The sequence below is a fragment of the Gobio gobio genome (genome assembly GCF_949357685.1).
Source record: "Gobio gobio genome assembly, chromosome: 2".
Classification (NCBI taxonomy): domain Eukaryota; kingdom Metazoa; phylum Chordata; class Actinopteri; order Cypriniformes; family Gobionidae; genus Gobio; species Gobio gobio.
Genome location: NC_137098.1, coordinates 14,471,478 through 14,497,827, shown reverse-complemented (window position 1 = coordinate 14,497,827; position 26,350 = coordinate 14,471,478). Strand labels below are relative to the sequence as shown.

The 26,350-nt window shown below is 43.3% G+C and overlaps 1 protein-coding gene across 1 annotated transcript; it reads right to left on the bottom strand.

The window, feature by feature from the left end:
* Positions 1-392: 392 nt before the first annotated feature.
* Positions 393-3,585, bottom strand: LOC307142769 (complement C1q-like protein 2). Its single transcript, XM_079843852.1, has 5 exons — positions 3,266-3,585; positions 2,448-2,804; positions 2,274-2,327; positions 2,050-2,181; positions 393-1,048 (listed from the first exon to the last, which is right to left on the bottom strand). The coding sequence occupies exons 2-5, from the start codon at positions 2,686-2,688 to the stop codon at positions 747-749; spliced, it is 729 nt and encodes a 242-aa protein (XP_079699978.1). The 5' UTR covers positions 2,689-2,804; positions 3,266-3,585; the 3' UTR covers positions 393-746.
* Positions 3,586-26,350: the final 22,765 nt, after the last annotated feature.

Here is a 26,350-nt window from a genome sequence, read left to right as displayed (position 1 = left end):
GTTTGTTTGGGTTCACTGAGCAGCTGAGACAGGTCAGGTAAGCTATTTGAGAATCTATCTATAGTGGTTGGAATGATTGTTCTGCCTGGTCGATAACGTGGCGCAACATGACAGATTTCAGCAGTACGCAGTATGCAAGTTACCATGTAATGGTCAGTGACATCATCACTTTGCGGTATAATATCTATATCGGTTGGGTTGGTTCCATGTGATATAATTAAATCTAGTGTGTGATTAAGACGATGAGTGGGACCAGTGACGTTTTGCTTGACCCCAAAGGAGTTTAATAGATGTAAATTAAATGTAAACTACATCTCATGAATTACACGACAGTGCCATTATTATACCACATGATATCATGACTTCAAAACAAATATTGTTGAAAAGAAAATACCACAATGTCTCTTTATTCTCTTATTTATTTATGCAGGATGAAGATACAGATCCAGGATCAGCAACAAGATACACTTCAAAAGATATTATTCAACATTTATAGATTTACTGCTTTAGCAAAACAGTCATGTGATATTCATGAGTCCTGTCTGTCTCAGTGATGAAACTCTTTATAATGTGACATATAGAGACAGCTCAGAGCTTATGAATATAGTGTCTCATACTGACTTTTATACAGTAATCTATTGCAAACATCAAACACACATTATTCCTCATTAATGCAGGTTCATATGTTAATGATTCTTCATGATTATCATCTTAAATCATTCGCTGAAGGTTCAGAGTTACTGGAATCACATTCTGCAAAGCTCATCTTCTCTTAAGGGGAACAGCAGGAAACCACTGAAAGTGTTGTGGTTATTCTGGCTATCATGTATCCTCTTGCCAGACCAAAGCCTCACATAGACAACATCTCCAACCTCCAGGATCAACACAACTCCATTCGAGGAGTTTAACGCACCCTGAGTCTGATCAGCATCTACAATAACCACACGCTCTCCATTCTTAGCAATGTCTGCAGTTGTTGCAGTTGGGCCAAAACCATAAACAGAGACTCTGAACATGTACGCTCCTCTCAGTGGGGCTGTGAAAACACCTGAATCAAACAACAAGAGACACAGAATCAGCTTCATACAGTTTAATGACCAAACACTGTGTTATAGTTTTAAAAGATGGCAGATCATTTCATTAATGCTCTTACACACATTACAGAACATCAGAGGTCTGAAGATTTTCAAAAGCAATCTTCACATCTGAATCTCACAGAGGCATGGGGGTTGGTTTATATCATTCATACTGACAAGCAGCCTTTGGAGGATCATCATTGGCAGCTGCCAAGCCACTCCATAGCAACCAAACAGATTACCCTAGCAACCATTTAGCAATACCTATATCTCTGCCTCAGAACATCATAGAGACATGAGGCTTGGGTCTTTTGACTCATGTTTGCATACAGCACTTCCAAGATGTTAATTGGGTTAGCACCATGCTAGCAAAAACTGTTTTTTTTGCCACTGCAAGCACCACTCACATTTTCTTCAGGAAATGTACATTCTAGTTTATTCATATTATTAATTTAATCATTTTATTTCATTTATATTATTTATTATTGTATTATTATTAATTTATGTCTTTATATTTTATATTACTTAATAATTTTGTATTGTTGTTTAATCTTATGACTGTGGTCTGAAGGGATGTTTGCTTCATGAGTAGGAGATCAGAGAAAGTCTCCATTTCAAGGTTTGTATCGTCACAGGACGATGTTGTGAAGCAGTGATTCCCCCCCCCCCCCCCCCTTGTATAACAACACTTGTTGAAATTGTACTGGCCAGACGAAGTCTGAGCATTGAGACTTACGCAACTAAGATTATTCAATAAAACTTTGCTCTTTTTTATCGTCATCACTTTGTCTCCTGCTCTTCTCTGAGTCAAACTCTCAGGCTGATAGAAAACTTTCTGTTGACAGGTTTGCTGCACACACCAGACAAACGGATATCTTTTGACAAGATCCAGGGCTGGATTTGATATTTCTGACGTGAAGATTCCTCTGATCTAACACTATAATATGTATGACTCTATTTCATTCATAATTACCTGTGATTGGGTTGTAGGCGTTCCCTATGTTTGTGTGGACGTTCCTGTAGGTTAGTGTGATCTCAGTGGTAAAAGGACCAACATTTCCAATGCCAGATTCCATCAGTCCAGCTGAAAAAGCAATCTCTCTGTCTGTTGTTGAAAACATAAGCAATATTGTGATATATTACTGTATTACACTGAGAATGTATTCACTGAATTTAACATCACTCAAGCACATTGACCTCTGTTCTGCTGTCTCAACTCCTCCACTTGACTCAGAGTAAGATTTGAAGTTTCTGTGAAGGAATAAAGATTCTGTTAAATCACATTTACACTGATTATTGTAATAGATAACACAATTTACACAGTATACACTGAGGATTATTGATAAAAGAGTGAATGTTTTGGTGAGGTACCATCAGTTTTCTTCTTCAGCTCTTCCAGGCTAATCATCTGTTGTTCTGTAGCCTGTTCAGCATCTCTCAGTCGCGTCTCTAAAGCTCTGATGTTTTCTTTCTGCTCTGTGTCCGTGGTGGTCAGTTCTCTGATGTTTTCTTTCAGTTCTCTGATGTTTTCTTTCTGCTCTGTGTCCGTGGTGGTCAGTTCTCTGATGTTTTCTTTCAGTTCTCTGTTGATTTCTTTCTGCTCTGTGTCCATGGCGGTCAGTTCTCTGATGTTTTCTTTATGCTCTGTGACCGTGATGGTCAGTTCTCTGATGTTTGCTTTCTGCTCTGTGACCGTGGCGGTCAGTTCTCTGATGTTTTCTTTATGCTCTGTGACCGTGATGGTCAGTTCTCTGATGTTTTCTTTCTGCTCTGTGACCGTGGCGGTCAGTTCTCTGATGTTTGCTTTCTGTTCTGTGACCGTGATGGTCAGTTCTCTGATGTTTTCTTTCAGTTCTCTGTTGATTTCTTTCTGCTCTGTGTCCGTGGCGGTCAGTTCTCTGATGTTTGCTTTCTGCTCTGTGACCGTGGCGGTCAGTTCTCTGATGTTTTCTTTATGCTCTGTGACCGTGATGGTCAGTTCTCTGATGTTTTCTTTCTGCTCTGTGACCGTGGCGGTCAGTTCTCTGATGTTTGCTTTCTGTTCTGTGACCGTGATGGTCAGTTCTCTGATGTTTTCTTTATGCTCTGTGACCGTGGCGGTCAGTTCTCTGATGTTTTCTTTCTGCTCTGTGACCGTGATGGTCAGTTCTCTGATGTCTGCTTTCAGTTCTCTGTTGATTTCTTTCTGCTCTGTGACCGTGGCGGTCAGTTCTCTGATGTTTGCTTTCTGCTCTGTGACCGTGGCGGTCAGTTCTCTCAGGGCTGCATGGATGTCAGGGAAGCACAGATCGCAGTATTGTTGGCTGTCAGTTGAAGCTTCAGCTCTCAAAGTGTCTGTTTGAGGTGGATTCTGTCTCCTGTCCTCAGAGCTGAGCTGTTGACCGATCTTGTTCTCATTGAGTCCTCCATTGACTGTCTGTTGGACGACAAACACAAAGGTTTCCAGCAGCAGCAGTAAACACACTAAACCCTTCATTCTTCACTGATGTCTGTTTCCAGCTCTTGCTCTGTTATCCCCACAGCCTCTCATGTGCCTTTATACCCCTGTTGTTTACCGCTCAAGTCAGGTTCTAATCTTTTTTTTATATTGACACAAGTTGTAACTTTCCTAAAGTTTCCAAGGTCCTTCTCAAGGCCTCACAGGTGTTCGCTGTCTGCCTTTTCATGTCCTTGAACTCCGGCAAACTGCATCAAGATGGCTGATTTTCTTTTAAGGTTCTAGGAATAAACCCACAGTAGAATCACAGGTTCTGCCAGAGAGTGCAGAGAGTTTAACATTTATACATTTGGCAGATGCTTAGATCCAAAGCAATATATATTACAATTCAGTTAATTTGTGCATCACCTTTTGAACATTGTTGCACACCGGTGTGTAACCTCATACTATAAGAAAGGCTTTAACTCTGTCACACACACACATGTATTTTATTTGGATAATGGACCGGCTGTGATGTCAAATTGGCAGTGCTAGAACTGAGATATTATGCACGTGTGTGAGGCGCCAGCACGATCACTTGGATTTTTTCCCTCAGCAGTGGAAACAACTTAATTTTTGTACATTAAAAATTACAACAAAATGTCAAGCCTTTGAAAACTAAAGAAAAATGAACCAAAACACAGCAAAACATGACATGAACAGCTGTATTTTAACTAACGTTAACAAAGATGAACAAATACAGTAACAAATGTATTGCTCATGGTTAGTTCATGTTAGTTAATATAATGTTAACTAATGAAACCTTATTGTAAAGTGTTACCAAAAAAGTTATTTTAAATTGTACAAATATTTCACAATATATAAATACACACAGTTTTTGCTGTATTTTGGATCAAATAAATGCAGCCTTGGTGAGCAGAAGTACACCAAGTACAGTACAAAATAGTATTTTCCAAACTTTTGACTGGTAGTGTATATGAAATAAAACAAAACGTCTCAGGTTACGAATGTAACCATTGTTCCCTGAGAACAGGGAACGAGACGCTGCGTCAGCTTGACGCTACGGGGGAACGCCTCCAGCTTGACTGGTGCCTGAAATCACAATCAAAAAACGTCAATCCTATTGACCGGCGACAGCCTATGATGTCATCAAGGTGCGACCAGGAAGTATATAAGGGCGCCTTGCCAACATGACAGTATCTAACGTCTGAAGGGACTGTTTTTGGCAGGCAGGCCCTGCGGCATGGCAAAGTGATGCAGCGTCACGTTCCCTGTTCTCAGGGAACAATGGTTACTTTCGTAACCTGAGACGTTCCCTTTCGAAAGGGAACTCGCGCTGCGTCAGCTTGACGCTACGGGGAACAATATACCCACGCCGCCATGCCGACGGGAGTGCATGCCCACTGGCAGTGACAACTGTCAGGACAAGCAAATTCTACTGAAATGCCTGAACCACTCCCCCACTGGTCACATTAGGCTGTGAGTGACAGTGCTCCCTACGGTCAAAGCCCAAGCTAATCACCTGAGAAGGAAACCTTCACACACATGAGGTCCTTCCCAGGCCTTGCTCGAAGGCCTGGAACCATCCCATTCGACAGAAGGGGTTCCTTTAAGGGAACGTGGCAAGGGAACTACGAGGGAACCCGAGCCAGTCACTATTCGGGAGGTTCTCACCGAATGCCACCAGGGAGACCTGACCTGGTGACCCAGTCTGCTATGGAACACGTAATACGGTCAACCTTGTCTGTACAGTACAGAGCCTCTGGTACTCGCCTCCGAAGAGACATCCCGCTAGGGTGCTGCAAGAAAGGCAGTGTCACCGACTAACCGGACCTCAGAGACGGGTTATCCCGAAAGTCTGTTTTTCCTTGTGTGGTATTTCTGTGCGTTAATAACTCCGTAAGTAATAATAGTTATTGTCATGGTAGATGTGTTTCAGAGTGTGTCATCGCGTAATTCAGTTGATGTCACCTCAGAAGTATTTTTGTGTTAACATACAATAGCATAATGCTCACCTATTTGAATAATCATTCAGTTATTTTGTTATCAACAATGTTTATTCGTTTATAGAAAATATTTGCTTGTAATGTATGTTGATGGAAATATGTATCAGGTCTGATCGGCATATTAACAATTGTTATACGAGCGCACTGCAGTGCTAACGTTAAAGCGCCGCACACACTTTTGTAACCGGACACCGCTTGTTAGCAGCGGCAGCTCCGCTCCTTTTAATGCAGCTGCCTTTAGCGCCTATATATGGTACAATAAGCTCTGGTTTACGGTTACATTATACAAATGTAACTTATAAGTATAGTTATACAGTTCTTAACTGTGTATGCATATTTACCATCCTTATTTGTTCTCTCACAGAAACCACATTTATGTACATATCCACGCAAACCTGTTTATGCCTTGCAATTCGATGACTGAATAAACATTACTATCATCAAAGTTCACTCTGGATTAGCTGCAGTTCTTTCTAGCCGAATAATTAGGCCAGTTGAGTTCCAACCATCCCACTGCGCACAGAATATCCCACAGGCACCGTGTCGAATGTGGACGAGGTCGAACTGGAAGCCATGTTAATCTTGGACTAAATCGGCCACCGTAGGAGTTGAAACGAAATCGGAATTGAGAGGAACAGAAACTAAAATTCACTGGATGGTCATATACCTTTTCACCACTAGATGGGGGAAAATATCACACAGTGTAGCTTTAAGTATCAGTTTGCGATTGATTGCTAATGCCTCATTCAGTGACGATCTGTTAACGATTGCTAATGCCTCGTTTTACCTGTATACGGAGCGTGTAGCTTACATTCGTCCATTACAACATTGGACAACACTGAGCTGCATCGTGTCCGTGTTTTCTTTCATATTTCCTCTTTTACAGGTAAGAACGAGTGTTGTATTATGTTTGATCAATGTATATATGTGTTTAATACTGTAAGGAACGTGGGGAGTCAATGTTAATGATTGTAATCATTTATTTTGGCGCATTTAAAAGTCTAAACGTGAAGAAGTGTTCCTCTAGTGTAGCCTGAATGCTAGCTGTCTAGCACATGGTGGAGCACGTGAACTGAGGGTAAAACGGGACGTAATAGAACACTGCAGCCGCCGATTTCTCTGTGTGTATTAGTTTTAAATTATAAAGATAAGGTAAAAGTGTTATTATTGTATAAGTTTAAGAAAAAGAGTGTTTAATGTGGAGTAAAGAGTTTGTGTAAGCACAATGCTACTACTGAGGGTAAAATGCTAGAATGTTAATGTTAAGTGAATTCTGAGTTGATGAAAACTATTATACAGCAGTATAGCATGACAGAATATCTACTATTGTGCTGTTTATTGTTCTATACACTTTACAGGGTAAAGGTAAATCTATTTTGTTCAAATAATTGGTTGTTTTAAATGTATTTTTTCAAGATTAGTTTCCAATACTGTTTTAAGATGCTGTAAACCTATTTTGATATTTTGGTAACTCACTTTAAAGATTAACTCAGGTAATTTGAGTAATATTGAGTTATAACAGACTAAATTGTATTGGTCTTAATTGTGTAATTTCTTAAAGAGCCATTACTGCAAATGGAAAATAACATGTTAAGTGTGATACTGAGTATATTAATATGTCATTATGTTTTATGTACATTACAACATTGGACAACACTGAGCTGCATCGTGTCCGTGTTTTCTTTCATATTTCCTCTTTTACAGAGGCGTAACATTTGGAGGCACCGCTGGGATAGTGTGCAGTGTGGTTCAGCGTCTTCAACAGATGTCCCCCGCCGTCACACATCCCTTTTAAACAACCCAGAACATCAGAAGCAGGTGGCGAATCAGCGATAATGGGAGTCTGATTGTCTTGGGCAGTTTGCATGTGATCTGAGGAATTTCTGCATACCAGGAGAGCTGCTATTTACTACCCACAGATTAAAAGGTACCATTTCACTGCTAGCACATACACTTCGCTGGGACGATGGAGTCGACCGGATTAGAAGAGTTACAGCTTGAAGTAATAAGGGCATTGTGTCTGTTGCCCCGAGAAAGTTTGGTGGAGCTGTGTGACTATCTAATCATTGCCGGAGCAGAGATTGAACATGTTACAACAAGGGCCGAACTGCTCTCATCACACTAATTTCAAATCACATACAGAGAGTAGAGCTAGAAGAGCTCGAGGATAAAGGTATGGCAGGCTTACTCCATCTTCAAGACAAAATTTCTGAGCTCCAGACAGCTGGTAAAGTTGGCACATCAAAACCAGTAGGTGAGCACCAGGATGGGGAGGAGAAAAAAATATTGGAGGGAATTGAGGCCCTGCAGCTTCAGTTAGCAAGCGCACAGAAACAGAGTGAGAACAATAAGCCAGAGATAAAAGGAATTAAAAGCATTACCCCCACCAGACAGTCACCACAGAGTATAGTCCACAGTTCGGCACCTCACCCATGGCAAAAGGACTTTAGGATTGCTGGCCAAATCGGTGAGCCCGGTCAGAAAGACAAGCTGACTTTTTCAAGCCTAGCACGTCAAATCGAACATGGCCTAAGCAAGGGGTTTCTTGAACTTGAGATAGTAGATGCAGTGATAAGAGCGATATCTCCTGGCATGCAACTCCGTAGTTATTTAGAGGGCAAAACCAACCTAACTTTACCCACCCTGAGGCGAATACTCCGAAGTCATTATCAAGAGAAGAGTGCAACCGACCTTTATAAGCAGTTGACCTCAGAGGTGCAGGGCATCAAAGAAACCCCACAGAACTTCCTAATTCGTACTTTCGACCTGAGACAAAACATTTTGTTCGCTTCGCAGGAATCTGAGTCAGGTCTCCAATATGACCCTGGGTTAGTGCAGAAGATGTTTCTTCACACTGTGCTAACTGGCCTGCAGAATGACAACATCAGGCGGGATCTTCAGCCTTACTTGGAGCAAGCTGACATTTCTGATGAACTGTTGCTCGAGCGAGTGAATACAGCATGTGCTTATGAGACCGAGAGGCAGAACAAGAAAAAATTATCAGGACAACAAAGACCTGTTACCATCCATTCAGTTCAGTCCAGCGATGCTCCTGCTGAGAAAAATGAAAACCTACCAACTCAACAAAAGTCTAAAGTTTCCCCATCTGTTCTTTCCCATCTTGAGGAAATTAAATCTGAGATGGCTCTGTTGAAAGATCTTAAAGCTGAAGTGTCTCACATTAGGGAGTCCATGCAACAGCCCCAGCACATACCCATACAACCACCACCAGTAGGGGGGGCCGATGGTGCATCAGCACTACAATTCTCAGGTCAGCAGATGCAGGATCCGCCACAGGGATACTGGTTTACTGTGGGCCCCAGACACAGAGGAGGAACTGCTCAGTATCAGCAAAGGTTTGCTCCACAGCCCAGCTTTCCCCCATCACATCGTGGCCAAAGGAGAAAATGTTTTAGTTGCCAACAGAGTGGAGCTGAAGATTATTGCACGCACTGTTATAGGTGTGGCAGTAGCGAGCACTTTCTGGCTGGTTGTCGAGCAAGGGGACAGAGACAGTTTGGAGGTGAGGCTTTAAACGGGGGAAGGTCACTCGCACGGGACAGGGAGTGACTAGTAATGCAGCAATGTCCCAGCAATGTGCGAATTCGGGACAAGGGGGTAAAGGGCTAATCCTGAAGCAATGTGCATCCTGTAAGAAAGTGCTTTACTGTTCTACTCCATGTCAAGTTAATTGTTGGGCAGCACACAAAAGAGAATGTCAAGCACTCTCATGTATGACTACAAACACCACTCCAAAGAGGGACAAAAGGGCTAAAAGGGCGCCATTAGTAGGGGGAAAGCACATGGTTGATTGCTTCATCCAAGGCCAAAGTGTTCAGGCTTTGTGGGATTCAGGCTCCCAAGTGACCATAATTGATGAGCGATGGAAAGAAACACACCTGCCAGATGCAAGACTAAGAGACATAACAGAAATTCTGGATACAACACAGACTTTTGACATACAGGCAGCAAATGGGGAGAGCATGCCATACACAGGTTGGGTCGAGGTAACTTTTAGATTAGCTTCAGGAGCTGCATCCAACACAGAAGTTATTGTCCCCACACTTGTAATGAAGGGTGGTAAGCTTGTTCAACCTATCATTGGGTCTAATGTGATTAGGATTATTATAGACAGTGAACTGAAACAGTCAAACACCACTGACAGGGAAGGGTTAAGTAGAACAGTAAGGGCAGCCTTTCCAGGTAGAGCAGCGGCTTTTGTAGAGCAGGTAACTGCAGTTGTAGAGCAAGTTAGCACCACACCAGTGGACGAGTATATAGTCAAGACAAAAAGGGAGAGGATTAACATACCAAAACGCACATCAGTCAGAGTTGAGTGTCATGTAAATATGAACTCTCCACATGAAGACAATATACTTCTCTTTGAGCCAGATGTGAACCCCCGCTGGACAGAGGGACTTGAACTATGTGACATGCTTGTGAAAGTTAATAAAGGCAGCAAGAAACCCTTTATTAGTGTAAGCATACAGAATATTACAGACCATGACATAATGTTACTAGGGAAAACTGTAGTCGGGACTGTTCAGCAGGTCCAAGCAGTCTACCCCGCCTCCATACTAGAGGGGTCCCGCCCTCCGCCTTCAGCTACAACAAATCACATCAGCGCTAAAGAGGACCTGACTTCAGGCAATGTTTGGGATCCACCTGTGGATCTGGGCCACCTCAGTAAGCCAGAACGTGAGATAGTTAATAAGATGTTACGAGATGAGTGTGCCTCCTTTTCAAGAACAGAGGATGATATCGGTTGTATAGAAAAACTTCAACTCAGCATCTCCCTGAAAGACACCGAGCCTGTCGCAAAAGCATACCTCTCTGTGCCTAAGCCACTTTACGGGTAAATGAAGGACTACTTGAATGACCTCATCGCTCAGGGTTGGGTGGAGAAGTCTAACTCACCGTATGCATCACCAGTCGTGTGCGTTCGAAAAAAGGATGGAAGTCTCCGACTGTGTATAGACTTTCGTGAAGTAAACAGAAAGACCCTCCCAGACCGCCAGCCTATCCCCAGAGTGCAAGATATAATGGATGGCCTAGGAGGAAACTCATGGTTCTCTCTTATGGATCAAGGGAAAGCGTACCATCAGGGCTTTATGGCGAAGGAGAGCAGACCCATAACCGCTTTCGTCACACCATGGGGTCTCTATGAGTGGATCAGAATCCCCTTTGGCCTGATGAATGCTCCAGCCGCCTTTCAGCGCTGTATGGAAGAATGCTTGGAGGGGCTGAGGGATGAGATCTGTATCCCATATTTAGACGACACCTTGGTCTTCAGTAGAACCTTCGAGGATCACGTTGAAAATGTAAGGACAGTGCTACAGCGGCTACGGCAGCATGGGATAAAGTTGAAACCAAGTAAGTGTGAAGTGTTCAAGCATGAGGTCCGCTACTTGGGGCGCATCGTGTCTGCTGAGGGCAGTAAGATGGATCCAGCTGACACTGCGGCTGTTAGGGCTTTAAAGGAGAAGAGGCCACGGACTGTGGGAGAATTGAGAGCAGTCATGGGGCTACTGAGCGATTACAGACAGTATATTAGGGACTTCTCCCGCATCGCCAACCCTCTTTACGCCCTAATGGAATTAGACCCTGGCCCAGATAAGCAGAAGGATGGGAACACCAGAACAAAAAGAGTGAAAGGAAAGTTTAAAGGGACACCATCACACAAGCCAATCACATGGACTGAAAAACATCAACACATATTGGAGGGATTGATTGATTGTCTGGTTGAGCCGCCAATACTTGGATTCCCAGACTTTAACAAATCATTCATCCTACATACAGACGCTTCACAGCAAGGCCTGGGTGCAGTGCTATATCAAGAGCAGGAGGGTAAGCTTTGTGTAATAGCCTATGCATCTCGAACCCTTACACTGCACGAAAAGTGGGATTTTCGACCCCGTAAACGCCTGTATACTCCCGGAAATCTCCCTAATTTTCGGCAGTTTTCGACAATTTAGAGGCAGCGAACGTCGCGTTCCTCTGTGCCACAAATTGTCGTAAACGAACCATGACGTAGGTGGAGAGCCCCCGCTGAGAGAGCCCGCGGAGGTGCGACGCCTCTAATTAGCATATGAATAGCAGCGAAACCAGAGAGTCAACGGCCAGACTTGAATCTACTCACTCACTATTGGCTGAAGCCACTACATTTAAAAAAGAAAAATCCCTCGTGATTGGTTGGCAGATCACTGCAAACCAATCATTATTGGTCCCCCTGGCTCATTATAAATGTAAACCCCAATAATAATAATAAATATATAATTTATTTTGTAATAATTTGTTTTATATTAATGTTATTGTGCTATGAAGTATTCATACCATCAAGGAATATATGGGAAAATTATACGGACCGTGCCGTTTATTCAAACAAGGGGCTTCATTTATAAGCATACAGCTGTTCATTCAAAGAAAGGGCTTAATTTATAAAACACAGTGGTTTACTCAAAGAAAGAGCTTTATTGTTAAACACACAACTATGTACAGTGCAGCAGTAATGTCTCGTAATGTAAAGTTCGGCGTGCTCCAGGCTGCGAGAGGGCGGTGGCCGCACAATCCATCCAGACACCCCGTCAACAAAGCCGTCTTCCTCGTCAAACATGAGTTCAATGGTCGCGGACTTCCAAACGTCCACCTCATCCAGCACACTCTCGCTTCCAGCAACTGTAATACAATCCATAAAGACAATAAGCAACCTGAAAAATACTCACATTGACAAAAAACGGATCTAATATAATAAATCTTACCCTTTTTCTTCTTGATCGACTCCGAGCTAAACTTCGCAGTTTCCGCCTGCGATGTAAGTTCACGTTGTTTGTATCTGAAGCTCCGGCGTGTCGATTCATAACACGTCTTACAGGCAGCTGGAAAACAATTACATGAGACTGGTATTAATAAAAACAGTCACGGTAAAATTAAACAAGGAATGAGAAACACATTAGAAGTTACTTACACACAATTTCGTTGTGATCAGCGGTTAAATCTGGACTCGCGGAAATCGCTCCAAGCAGATAAGAGCTCACGGCTTCGTTATGAGGCGAGAATAGTCTGTGAAAACAAAATGTGCAGTTTTAAGCTCGGATCTATTAACGCATCCATTTCCTTATACAGCTGAATAAAAGCATATTCTTTATATCGTAACGTTACATTACCCATGCTCTGGTTCATAGCGCCTGCAGTTTGCCTCAGAGTTGTGAAGACGAAGACAGCCTCCTGAAAATGAGTCCAAAAAGTTTGTCGCGTCCATGCAGAGATTGAGTTGAAGACGGTGTCCTGTCATTGTTGATCGCGAAAAAGGAAAGCAGCAAAAAACATAGGAAATGTAAAAAAACAAAAAAGCTTAAAGCTCGTCTTCTACGCGTCATGGCCATGACCTCGACCTCGCACGTCATTGGACTAGAGCTCTAATATGGAATGCGCCCGGGGCCAAATCTCTTTATACGAAACGCGTGACTTAAGACCGTTTCAACACGCCCTGTTTTCCGCGTCAACGCAGTAATTTTTTACGTGTTTCTTTTGTTTGTGTAGACACGCACATTCTGGTCGTGTAACAGGCATACACACACAGTCGACGCACGGTTTTAACATGTTAAGAAGACACATTTGAACGTGTTTCTTAACGCGCACATTCTGTACATGTCGAAGTGTAATTTTTTTTTTTTAAGCAGACTTACCTTTAGATGTAGCCTAGGCTATGTATATTAATATAAGATATTAATTAATTGCTTAACTGACTACTGTGATAGAGTAAAGTAGCCTAATGTTGCAATGTATATTAAGTAAATGCTTAATATTATACAATTATTATAATTTATCTATATGGGTTATTGTTGGTTTTTTAAAGTTAGGCTATATATAATTTCTAAAAGTATAGGCTAATTTACACAGCACATATTTATAACTGAAAACACACACACACACAACTTTATTCACTTTCACATAATAATGTTTTTGTAATTTGGTGTTTAGTTTGTTGTATAGTTTGTTTATACTGTTCTGTCTCTGTTTTGTTTCTAGGAACATCTGATGAGTGCTATAATAAAATGACTTCATTATATTTAAAATATGTTTTGATATTCATTTTATTTATATTATTAATATTTTATTTACCCATAAACGTGTCTTTAGGAAGCCATAAGTTATAGAGACAAGAATGACTTTTGCCATTTAAATGCCACATTAATTTACTGAGGACCCATACAGCCAATGATCATGTGTGAAAACACTTATACATAAATTGATCACTTAGAAATCAAAACTAAGGTTTGAGAAAGAAAGAATATGCATACAACAAAATATATTTTTTCATAGCAGCTTCAGTAACAAGTTCAAAACAAATTCTGCTGTAAACCGGCTCTAACAAGCCAATATAATGTCAATATTCAGCTCAAGTGACTTCAGTGTTGATTCAGTTCAGTTGATTTCAGTTCAACTGTAAATTCTTCAGTTGTGCATATTTGTGTGTAGTTAGATATATGCAAAAACAACATTTTTGGAAGAGTTAAAATAGTTTTTCACAAAGTGTTGCTTTTGCAAGAGATGTCTGATGTTTTGTGTGTTTTGTGTGTAGAGTTACAAGAAATGGAGCCATATTTTCAGAAATTGTGTGTAAGCAATTAGATAAAACTGTAAATGAATCCAGTTTATTTTAGTTCAGGACTCATAGTCCAGGTGTTAGTAATCTGTGCTTAATCTTTGTTCCAGGCAACAATTTTTTAACTCACGATTAACTAGATTAAGGCCTACTCTTGGCATAATTTAAACCCTGTCCAGGAAACCACCTCTTGAAAATCTGCATTGATAATTCATAAAATGTGGTGTGAGCTCAATTTAAATGACAATTACAGAAAAACACAATCTGACTTAACTATAAACACACAAACTTGTACTTTTCACATTTATGATTAATAGCCATTTAAAAAATCATTCACAGTGCAGGGTGGAAAAATTTATTTTGGTATGTAAACTGTATGCTTTACTTGATTTATTTGTGTGCTTTGGTTCATTGTCTTGCTGTCTTCACTGCTGTCCTGTATTATTATTATTTTTTTTACATAACATTGGTTATTGCTAATGACATATAGAGTAATTAATCTACACTGTGAGCCCGGACAAGTTGAATCTACTTAAAAAATTGGAGCAAACTGGTTGCCCTAAAAATTTAGTAATGTGAACTAAAACGAGTACATTTAACTTAAATTTAAGTTAACATTTTAACTTAAACTTTAAACTTGTTTTAGTCAAAAAAATTCAGAACCTAGATAAAACTCCCCCTGCTGCTACTCTGATTTGCATTTGTGTAGCTCACAGCATGTTCATTTACATGATAAAGCCTCACCTAGAATTAAGGGGAGGGGGGGTCATGGGGGGACAACTGCCAAGCAAGGCCCACGTCAATTTACGACAATTTACGGCAGTTTTCGGTGTTGCCTGCAAATTGCCGTGCACAGTCGTAAACCTGAAGTTTCACGGCAATCTACAGTGCCACATACTGACGAAAATCCCACTTTTCATGCAGTGTTACCAAAGCAGAAAAAAACTACCATCTACATTCAGGGAAACTTGAATTTCTGGCTTTGAAGTGGGCCGTTACAGAGCGCTTTCGAGACTACCTGATCAGTTCATCTTGCACTGTCTATACGGACAACAACCCACTAACCTATGTATTATCGACAGCCAAGCTGAACGCAACGGGACAGAGGTGGGTTGCTGAATTAGCCGATTTCGACATAACAATAAAATATCGCCCAGGCAGAGAGAACTGTGATGCTGATGGCCTTTCACGAATGCCCTGTGACATAGAGACAATGATTGAAGAGTGTTCAGAGGAAATGTCCTCCCCTTCTGTGCAAACCACAGTACAAGCTGTGGAAGTGAATGTTTCACACACTGTTTGGTCCATTATGGCTACTGGGTGTGCGGAAACGGATGAGGACATGCCTACGCCCCTTTCAAGAGCAGCTCTCGGTCAAGCTCAAAAAGATGACAAAGATATTGCCCCCATCATCGCCTGTAAACAGTCAAATGAAAGACCTGTAGGACAGCAGTTAAAAGCATTTGGTGCACAGAGCAGGTGTCTCCTCCGTGAATGGGAGAAACTTAGCTTTGATGGAGATGGGATACTTCATAGAAAGACTGCAACCAGGACGCAACTTGTTCTCCCTGAAATATACAAGTCAACAGTTATGAGACAGCTTCACAATGGCATGGGACACCAAGGTGTGGAACACACAACATCACTTGTCCGGGATCGCTTCTTCTGGCCACACATGCAGAGAGAGATTGAACACTATGTCACTCAAAACTGTACCTGCCTTAAACAAAAAAAACCCTGTCGAGAAACAAAAGCTCCACTCACACCAATTGTCACCACTCAGCCATTCGAGCTTGTATCCATTGACTTCCTCCATCTAGACAAGTGTAAAGGTGGATATGAATACATATTGGTAATCGTAGATCATTACACACGCTTTGCACAAGCCTACCCCACCATGTCGAAATCTGCCAAAACTGTAGCTGATAAGATATTTAATGATTATGCGCTGAAGTTTGGGTTCCCCCTGAGGATCCATCATGATCAGGGAGGAGAATTCGAAAACCAGTTGTTTGCACAGCTGAAGAAGAGTTGTGGAGTGATGGGCTCAAGAACGACACCGTACCATCCACAAGGCAACGGACAGGTGGAACGCCTGAACAGAACACTGCTGCAAATGCTTAGAACGCTCACAGAGAGGCAGAAGTCAGATTGGAGAGAGTCACTGCCCAAGCTCATCTACGCATACAACAGCACTCGATGTGAAGTCACCGGTTTCTCCCCCTTCTACCTCCTGTTTGGAAGATCACCGAGATTACCTGTGGACTTACTATTTGGCTTGACACCAGAGTCTGGAACCGCTGATCATCAGGAGTATATGAGAAGGTGGAAAGAACAGATGCAAGAGGCATATGAGATCACAACGACAAACGCAAAAAAATGTGCTGAAAAGAGTAAGAGAAATTATGACCGCAAAGTAAGGAGTTCTGTATTGCACGAGGGTGACCGGGTTCTCGTCAGGAACTTGACACCCAGGGGCGGAACAGGGAAGCTCAGAAACCACTGGGAAGATTGCATTCATAAAGTCATCCGGCAGGTGGGAAAAGACATGCCCATATATGAAGTAATATCAGAACAAGGCAAGGCGAGAGGACGTAGGATACTGCATCGTAACCTGCTGTTGCCGTGTGACCATTTGCCACTGGAAGTACCATTAAAACCAGCTAAAGCAAAAAGACAAATCACAGCATGGACCCGCAAAGGAAGGGAGCAACAACACCAAGAAGCAGATGTTGAGGATAGTGATGAAGATGACTCGATTCGTTTACGATTCACCAGGTAACGATTTGATTCAATTCGATTCTACGATGCATTGCGATGCATCAAAATTCTACTGCACACAACAAGGCAAATTTTTAATCAGTCATGAGGCAATACAAGCAGTCAGATATTGAACAACAGATTTCATTGGCTGCTATGTGTGTATTATCACTCTCCTGTATCTTTGACATAAATGTCATTAAATAAAATAAAATTGAATGGTACAGGGTATTGGATATGGCATTTTCAAACCTGAAAAAGAAAACATAAATCACTGCTTTCAGTGCTTTGAATGAGAAATGTTTCTCTTCTCTGCTTTAGAACCATTTGAAATTAACTTTTTCCAGCAGTGAACATAAGTGTTTTAATTAATCAGTAATCTCCCTCCGCCTCAGCCATCTTGATTGTTGTTGTTGTTATGACCCCGGAAGTAATTGAAACTTCACAACTTTATTGTCCAACTCAAGGCCAGAAAATAAACGGTGACATAATCGATTATGGCACTTTGCCGCATCAATGCTGAATCGTGCATGCCCCGCATTGCGATGCATTGCCGAATCGATTATTGTTGACACCACTACTATGGATATTATCCACCCATGGATCAGCCTTTCCCTGTGATACAAGTAGACACAGACAGTCAGGAAGCTGAACAACTTTCACAGGATGCTGAGCCTCAGCAACAGGACTACCAGCTGGAACAGGATAGTGGAGATACACTGACAGAGAGGGACACATCAGGACAACAGGAGATTATTGCTCAAGAGGACACTGCTCTAGAGGAGGGAACGTCCGTAGTGCAGTCACCTGTTCAAAGTGGAACTCACTGTGGACATGAACAGCGATATCAGTGACCAGTCAGGGAGAGACGGCCTCCAAGAGTCTTCACATATGACCAGTTGGGCAATCCTGGTTGTTACAGCACTGGACTCACAAGTAACACCATGCAGTGGTACCCACCAGCACCTTATAGAGCAATGCAAGCGGCCAACGCATGGTTGACTCCAGTACAGCACTTTGGCTACCAGCCTGTTGTGGTACCAGGGTACTGAATTCGAAATACACTTACCCATTTGCCCACACATCATACACTCATTGATGGACTGTTGAGCAATCTGAGTGTTCACACTTGCACATTCATTATACACTCATGGATGGACTGTTGAACATACCGAGTTTTAACAATACACCAATACATTCATGTGTCACTCGATGGACTGATGAAAGCCGAGTGCTAACATATACACTATACACTCCTGGACTTGTGAATAAGTTGAGTGCTTGTATACGAACTGTTACAAAGGTGATCTGGTGACATAATGTGTACTATTTAAATGCCTTCAACTTTACCCATCTTTTGGTTGGGATGTCGAGGACGACATCTGTGTTGTAGGGGAGTATGTAAGGATGATAAAAATGATGTACATTATGTACTACTGTTACATTTAATGTCATTGGGTTAATATACGTTAAAACATATTTGAAAAGGTTAATAAAAATTAGATAGATAAAATACACTAATGGTCTGTAGATCAGTAATCCATTGATCTGTAGTTAAAAGAGGCCAAAAAGATTGACATGATAAAACGACAAGACAATTTTTGTTGTAAAATGCTGTTTTATTTACTCCTGTAACATTTTGGGAAAATGCACCTTTAATTACAATATGTTTACTTTTTCACATCAGTTTCACTTTAAGTATCAGTTTGCGATTGATTGCTAATGCCTCATTCAGTGACGATCTGTTAACGATTGCTAATGCCTCGTTTTACCTGTATACGGAGCGTGTAGCTTACGTTCGTCCATTACAACATTGGACAACACTGAGCTGCATCGTGTCCGTGTTTTCTTTCATATTTCCTCTTTTACAGGTAAGAACGAGTGTTGTATTATGTTTGATCAATGTATATATGTGTTTAATACTGTAAGGAACGTGGGGAGTCAATGTTAATGATTGTAATCATTTATTTTGGCGCATTTAAAAGTCTAAACGTGAAGAAGTGTTCCTCTAGTGTAGCCTGAATGCTAGCTGTCTAGCACATGGTGGAGCACGTGAACTGAGGGTAAAACGGGACGTAATAGAACACTGCAGCCGCCGATTTCTCTGTGTGTATTAGTTTTAAATTATAAAGATAAGGTAAAAGTGTTATTATTGTATAAGTTTAAGAAAAAGAGTGTTTAATGTGGAGTAAAGAGTTTGTGTAAGCACAATGCTACTACTGAGGGTAAAATGCTAGAATGTTAATGTTAAGTGAATTCTGAGTTGATGAAAACTATAATACAGCAGTATAGCATGACAGAATATCTACTATTGTGCTGTTTATTGTTCTATACACTTAACAGGGTAAAGGTAAATCTATTTTGTTCAAATAATTGGTTGTTTTAAATGTATTTTTTCAAGATTAGTTTCCAATACTGTTTTAAGATGCTGTAAACCTATTTTGATATTTTGGTAACTCACTTTAAAGATTAACTCAGGTAATTTGAGTAATATTGAGTTATAACAGACTAAATTGTATTGGTCTTAATTGTGTAATTTCTTAAAGAGCCATTACTGCAAATGGAAAATAACATGTTAAGTGTGATACTGAGTATATTAATATGTCATTATGTTTTATGTACATTACAACATTGGACAACACTGAGCTGCATCGTGTCCGTGTTTTCTTTCATATTTCCTCTTTTACAGAGGCGTAACACCTCCACCTGGTAACCTGTGCCGACTGCCCGCGTGTCCACCAGCGGAGCTCGCTCTCAGGAGGGCCAAACGGGCCTGACACCTGATCGCAGTCATGCTAGCCCTCAAGCTAGCAGGGAGACCGGGGACTCGTCCCCAGGGAGGCCGAGAGGGGCCTCCACCTAGCAACCTGTGCCGACTGCTCGTGTGTCCAACAGCGGAGCTCGCTACCTGATACCTGATAGCAGTCATGCTAGCCCTCGGGCTACCAGGGATTCGCTCCATCAGGGAGGCCAAGCGGGCCTACCAACTGCAAAAGGTTGGGCATTCCTCCATCACGGCCCTCTGCTCTGTGACTGGACTCATCCAGAAGCCACGAGACAGGCGCGTGCCCTCAACGGAGGCCTTGTGGGGCCTACCACTCCACAGCGAATCCCACAGGGAAGCCCCGTGCAGCTTGCCTGATAGCAGTCCATGCTACGATCCGTTACCGAAACTGGGGTTACCGGGGAACGATTCCAGGGAGGCGCCATGCCCCCACCTGATTGCAGAACATGCCGCCCATAGCGCAGAATGTGCTACTCATAGCACTTCATGCTCACCGCCTCAGCGGCTGGGAACCGGGAGTTCGCCTCCCTGGAGGTCACTCAGGGAGGCCGGTTGAGGCCTACTAGCACTCATGCTAGCCATCCAGTGACTGGGGCCCAGGAACGCCTCCACAGAGGAGGCCAGGTGAGCCTGCTTACCCCACAGCAGGCCCTTAGGGAGACCCAGTAGTGCCTACCATCTACTAGCAGCTCATATCAGTCGTCGAGGGGTTAATGCCAGTGGCTCCCCCTCGGGGGAGAGCCGGCAGCACCTGCTGACCACAGCAGGCTCTCAGGGAGGCCAAACGGGGCCCGACCCCTGAGCGAAGGTAACCCAAACCGGGAGCCTACCCCTCAGGGAGGCCCGGCGGGACCTTGCTGTTGACTTTAAGAAGGCTGGCTGCTGCGCCTGGGTTAGCGGCGGCTGTCTGCTGCTGACAAAGCCTGGAAACCAGTAGCGCCTGGGGACTCATCCCCAAGGCTAGTTGACGAAGTTACTGCTGACGTCGACACCAGTGGAGAAGATCCTCCAAGGCCCACTCGTGGGCCATGGCGTTGAGACATCCTGTCCTAAAGTCCTGCTGCCTAGACCACCCAGGCTGGTTAACGACAACCAGCTGGCTCTTACGCCCGCACCTGGGGCTGGCTCCATCCCAGAGGCAGCTAGGGAACAACTCCTCTGCTTTGTCCTAGGGCCTCCATGACGGCACAGTCTCTCGGGCAGTGCCTACAGACATGGACCTAATCACATTGCTAACAGCAGTGTACTCAGCAGAAGTGCTACACAAAAACCCTCTAAAGCGAGGGGAGTACAACTTACGTCACCTGCTTCGGGCGGCTGTCTTACTCTCAATGCAGCGGCCAACCGTAAAAGCGAGGGCATCTCCGTTCATCTCCGCGTCCTCGGGGGTGGAGTCTGCTGCCTGCGCTGGTTCCGGTTACCAGCCCCGGCTTCCTTCCTCTTCCTGTTGCAGGTGTCCCGCCTCCCCGGCGCCCCAATCCTCCGCGGAGGGGGCGCTCGAGAGGCGACGCTGGCTCGCTGTTCCCGTCTCCAGCCCTCAGACTGGGACGGGCTGGGGACACCCGACTGCCTGGGCGCGGTCCCGGACCTTAGCGGGATGCATGTTCTAAATGCCGCCGAGCGCGCCTTCGCCTCTCCGAACCTTCCCACCACCGCCTCTACGGAGGTGCTGAAGAGTTTGGATGGCAAAACCGGGGCATCAAGGAGAAAGGACTTCTCTTTCTCCCCGATGTCCAAACGGTTAAACCACAGATGTCTCTCCGTGGCCACCGTCATCAGCGCTATTTGTTCTGTGGCCCGGAGAGTGAAAACCGCGGTCCGGCGCGACTCGACTACCGCCTCAGGGGGTCCCTCCCCCTGATCGAGGTCCCTCAACAGGTCCGCCTGGTAAGCCTGCAACACCGCTGTGGTGTGCGAAGCCGCTGCAGCGTGACCCACTGACATGTACGCATTGCCATTCAGCGAAACCAGCAGGATGGGAGCCCTCAGTGTCGCCGGGCGCCCAGAGGCGAGATAAACATAATTTTCATCTCGAGTACGGGCGGCACCGACACATACCCAGCCAGGCAGTCCCTCGACATCAGCGAAATTTAGCTCGCCGATGTCGACGGATGCGGGGCTGAGTATGGTTTCTTCCATCCCCTCGAGATCTGCTGATGGAGATCTGGAAGGGATGGAAGACTCCCAGGAGTTGGGAGGTCATGGGCGGAGAAAAACCGATCGTCCGAACTGTTTGGACGCTCAGCCTTTCTCTTCACGCGCCGCCAAGGCAGCTGCAGTCTACCCGCAGTGCGTTCTATGACCTCCAACAACTCCCCGTACATGGGACAGGATGGTTTGAGAAGCTTCAGTATTTTTAACTGACTCACCCATCCTCTGCTTGAATAGAAGAGCAGCAGACGAGGAGGAGGAACAAAAATCCTGCTCCTCCTCCAAAGTCCGCCTCTCGCGATCTGGGTCGTCCTCGAGAACCACATCTGTCTCCAAGCGGCGAGCCAGATCCATCTGGGAACCACATGATGTTAGACACCGCTCAGCCTCAGCTCGAGCGGGGCCGTTCTCAGATGCTGAAAACCTCTCCCCTCGAGAAGAGGTCCAGACGAGAGCGGAGCGTTCTCAGTGGAAAACGCTCACAATCTGCACAGGAGGCTCCCTCGAGAACCTCTCGTGCATGCTCTTCTCCCAGACAGTAAACGCAAAGTTTGTGTGTATCCAAAGCGTAAGCTACATGGTACACGTTCAAAACACACCTGCAGAAGTGGCGTTGCTTCTCAGCACACTTCATTGTTGTCCTTCTTGTAGACGTTTCACGTGAAGACAGGCAAAACAGTCCCTGAAGACGAAAAGATACTGTCATGTTGGCAAGGCGCCCTTATATACTTCCTGGTCGCACCTTGATGACATCATAGGCTGTCGCCGGTCTATAGGATTGACGTTTTTTGATTGTGATTTCAGGCACCAGTCACGCTGGAGGCGTTCCCCCGTAGCGTCAAGCTGACGCAGCGCGAGTTCCCTTTCGAAAGGGAACTAAAGGCGTTCGCAGACTTTCTGTCTCAGCACTAAGCAGAGATGTATAGTAACGAAGTAGAATTACTTCACTACTGTACTTAAGTACTAAAAGGTGGTATCTGTACTTTACTAGAGTATTCTTTTTTTCTCCTACTTCCACTTTTACTTCAGTACATATTTTCGATGAGTTTAATATTTTTACTCCAATATTTTTTTTATGTGCTGCATCGTTACTCGTTCCATTTATAAAAATGTTACGAATCATTCCATTCCAAACCCACATTACCACTGCCAGAACGGTAGATGGCAGGTTTGATGAAGCTAGCACATCATTGAGCGAATCAAGCGATTAAGATCTGCGCGTGCTCCCGTTCTGCCTTTTGAACAGCTTAAAAGATGGACGAACCAAAAATACCACCTTCGACCTTCCACCCCTTCAACTTCAAGTAGGGTTGCCACCTTTAGTGTGGCAAAATAAGGGACACCCATTCACTGAGATGGGAATATAATTCCCATTCATGGAATATTATATTAATATTATATTATATTCATATTATATTAATATATTATCCATTAAAAAAATATATAGGCCTATACCTTTAGAAGCACGGATGTGTCAGACAGTCTGAGACACTGAAATGCTTCTCATAAAGTGTGCAGTTGGCCTGAGGTTCATCATGAGTTACTGGACAGACCCATTGATACCTTTTTGATATTCAGCTCTATATCTGGAGATCTTGCGTTCAAACGGTGGACGCGACGCAAGCTCGACGTGTTTTTAAAAAACCGTGCAAGTTTGCAGGCACACTGGCACAGCGCATATTCTCGAGACTCCGAGACTATATTTGCTATCAGTATTCTCCACACTGTAAAATCTGTATGTTTATTGAACTATGTGTGGACCTATGTAAAATACGGGACAATTCGCATCCCATATTGGTTTGATATGGGACGTGTCATTTTGCTTGTAAATACGGGACGATTCCATATTTTACGGGACGGGTGGCAACCCTAACTTCAAGTGATCGTGGCTGTGAGAGTGACGAAGGAGACCACCCCCACACTACTTAGCAGTCCCATGTTCTTATATGTCGGAGTGAAAGATAATTCATATAGAATGAAGTGCTTACTCTGCCGCCCGAAAGGTTGTGAAATAATGGCCTTCAAAAATTCACAGTCGAATTTGAAGAAACATATCAAGGTAAGTTACAAATATCATCACGAATCACACCAGGTTGAGCTATCAGTAAGCCCTTTTGCTAACTAGCGACATGCTGCGGTGTTCTCTTAACGTTAACTAGCTGGCTATCATAAAGGCTGTCACGCAGTGCGTTGAATGGTGTTTTTGACCCATCATCACTAATGTCAACTTTCTCTTATTTTATGACAGCCTACTGTTGCCAAAAATAAATCGTAGAGCATGTCTCCTTTGGTGCTGCTTAATCACACGCCGTTTTTATAATGTAGTAATGTTTTATAGGTTAATGGTAGTATAGATTGACACTGGCTAATGCAGGAGTTTTCCTGCATTTAAATGTTTTTGGCGGCAACCAAAGCCTTATTTGTTTGGTGAGTAATGTAGAATAGAATGACTGCTGCGCTTGTCAGGGCGCATAAGAACGAGAGAGAGAGCGAGCACATTCACTGTCTTAAAATAACACGAGCGCTGTGAAGTAACATATACAAACAATGGACAGCTGTATTTTTATAAACTAAGATTAACAAAGATTAATAAATACAGTAACAAAAGTATTGATCATGGTTAGTTCATGTTAGTTATCAGTCTAATACAGTACATTAACTAATGTAATGTTAACAAATCAAACCATATTGTAAAGTGTTACAAACAAATAATTTACTCAGAACAAGAGTGTGCTTACCACATTTTTTATAGTAAGAGTGGTTAGTAAGATTTAATCTTAATGAACTACAGTATTTTCAGGTTATTTATATGACAATGTGTAGAAAAATTACTTAAAATTACCTACCAACATTTTGATTGTCCTTTAGGTTAATTGTTACGGTCCCCGCTTGAACGTCTAGGATAAAAGGGACACGTAACATAAAGGATGGACAACGGCAGGTGTGCTTTGTAAAATAATTTATTTAACAGAATTTACTTACAAAATAAAGAAAGAGATGGGGAGCGCAGTAACTGTAAGGAAACTAATCAAACTAAAGAAAAGAGTCTCCCCACTCTTAACCAAAAGAATAACTAAATCATAGAAGATAAAGTAGCGTGAATGGCTTGTGGTGGAATCAGCTGCTGGCAGAGAGCCCTGTGTAATCCTCCTTTCCGGCTTTATATCCAAGCCTCCCTGGCTTAACCAATCCGAAGCTGGGGAAAAGAAAGGAACCATTAACTACAAATAATGCACTCGGGCTGGGTGTACACACGGCGTGCGTAAAACCCCCACCCCTAAATGGTGATTGGTGGGTTAACACAAAAAGGAGAGCCACCAAACACCACTAAACAGCACGTGATAACGCATCAGCGAGAACATTATTTTTACCAGCAATATGTTTAATGTCCAGATTAAAAGCTTGGACAAACAAGGCCCATCTCATCAAACGCTGGTTGGAGTTTCGCATGTGTTGGATAAAGACGAGAGGGTTATGGTCAGTATAAACTGTGACCGGACGTGTGGAAGAGCCAATATAGACCTCAAAGTTGTTTAGGGCCAAAATAAGAGCGAGGGCCTCTTTTTCAATCGTAGAGTACGATTTTTGATGTTTTAGAAACTTTTTGGAGAAATAACAAACAGGGTGCTCTACACCGTCAGGCCCATCCTGCAAAAGGACCGCACCTGCCCCTGCATCACTAGCATCAATAGCTAACTTAAATGAATGCTCATAAACTGGAGCGGCAAGAACGGGGGCCTGCATCAGAATGGATTTAATAGACTCGAACGCATGCTGGCACTCTGGTGACCAGCTAAATGTCTTTTTCGGACTAATTAAATCGGTGAGTGGGGCAGCCACAGCTGAAAAGTTTTTGCAAAAACTGCGGTAATATCCCGCCATTCCCAAAAACCGCTGCAGCTCACGACGAGAAGAAGGAACTGGGAATGATGCAAGAGCCTCTATTTTAGCGTTAACGGGTTTTACCACGCCCCCACCCACAATTTTCCCCAGGTAAATGACTGTCGCTTGAGCAAAATCACATTTTGCAAGATTAACTGTTAAGTTTGCCTCAATCAGCCTCTGAAAAACTTGTTTTAATTGAGTGATGTGCTCGTCCCATGATGCCGAATGAATGACAATGTCGTCTAAATACGCATCGCACCCCGGCACCCCCCCTAAAACGCGGTTAACCAACCGCTGAAAAGTAGCGGGCGCATTACGAACACCCAAAGGCATGACGGTATACTGTAAGAATGCATCAGGTGAAACAAATGCACTTATTTCCATGGCACGCGGAGTCAGAGGCACCTGCCAATAACCTTTGAGGAGGTCTAACTTTGTCACAAAAGCCGCAGAGCCCACACGGTCGACACAGTCTTCCATGCGAGGAAGAGGATAACAATCCGGCTTTGTGACATTGTTGACCTTCCTGTAGTCTGTACAAAAACGGTCAGATCCGTCAGACTTGATGGCAAGGAGACAGGGCGAGCTCCAGGAACTACTACTGGATTCCGCAATACCATGTGACAGCATATAGTCAACTTGATT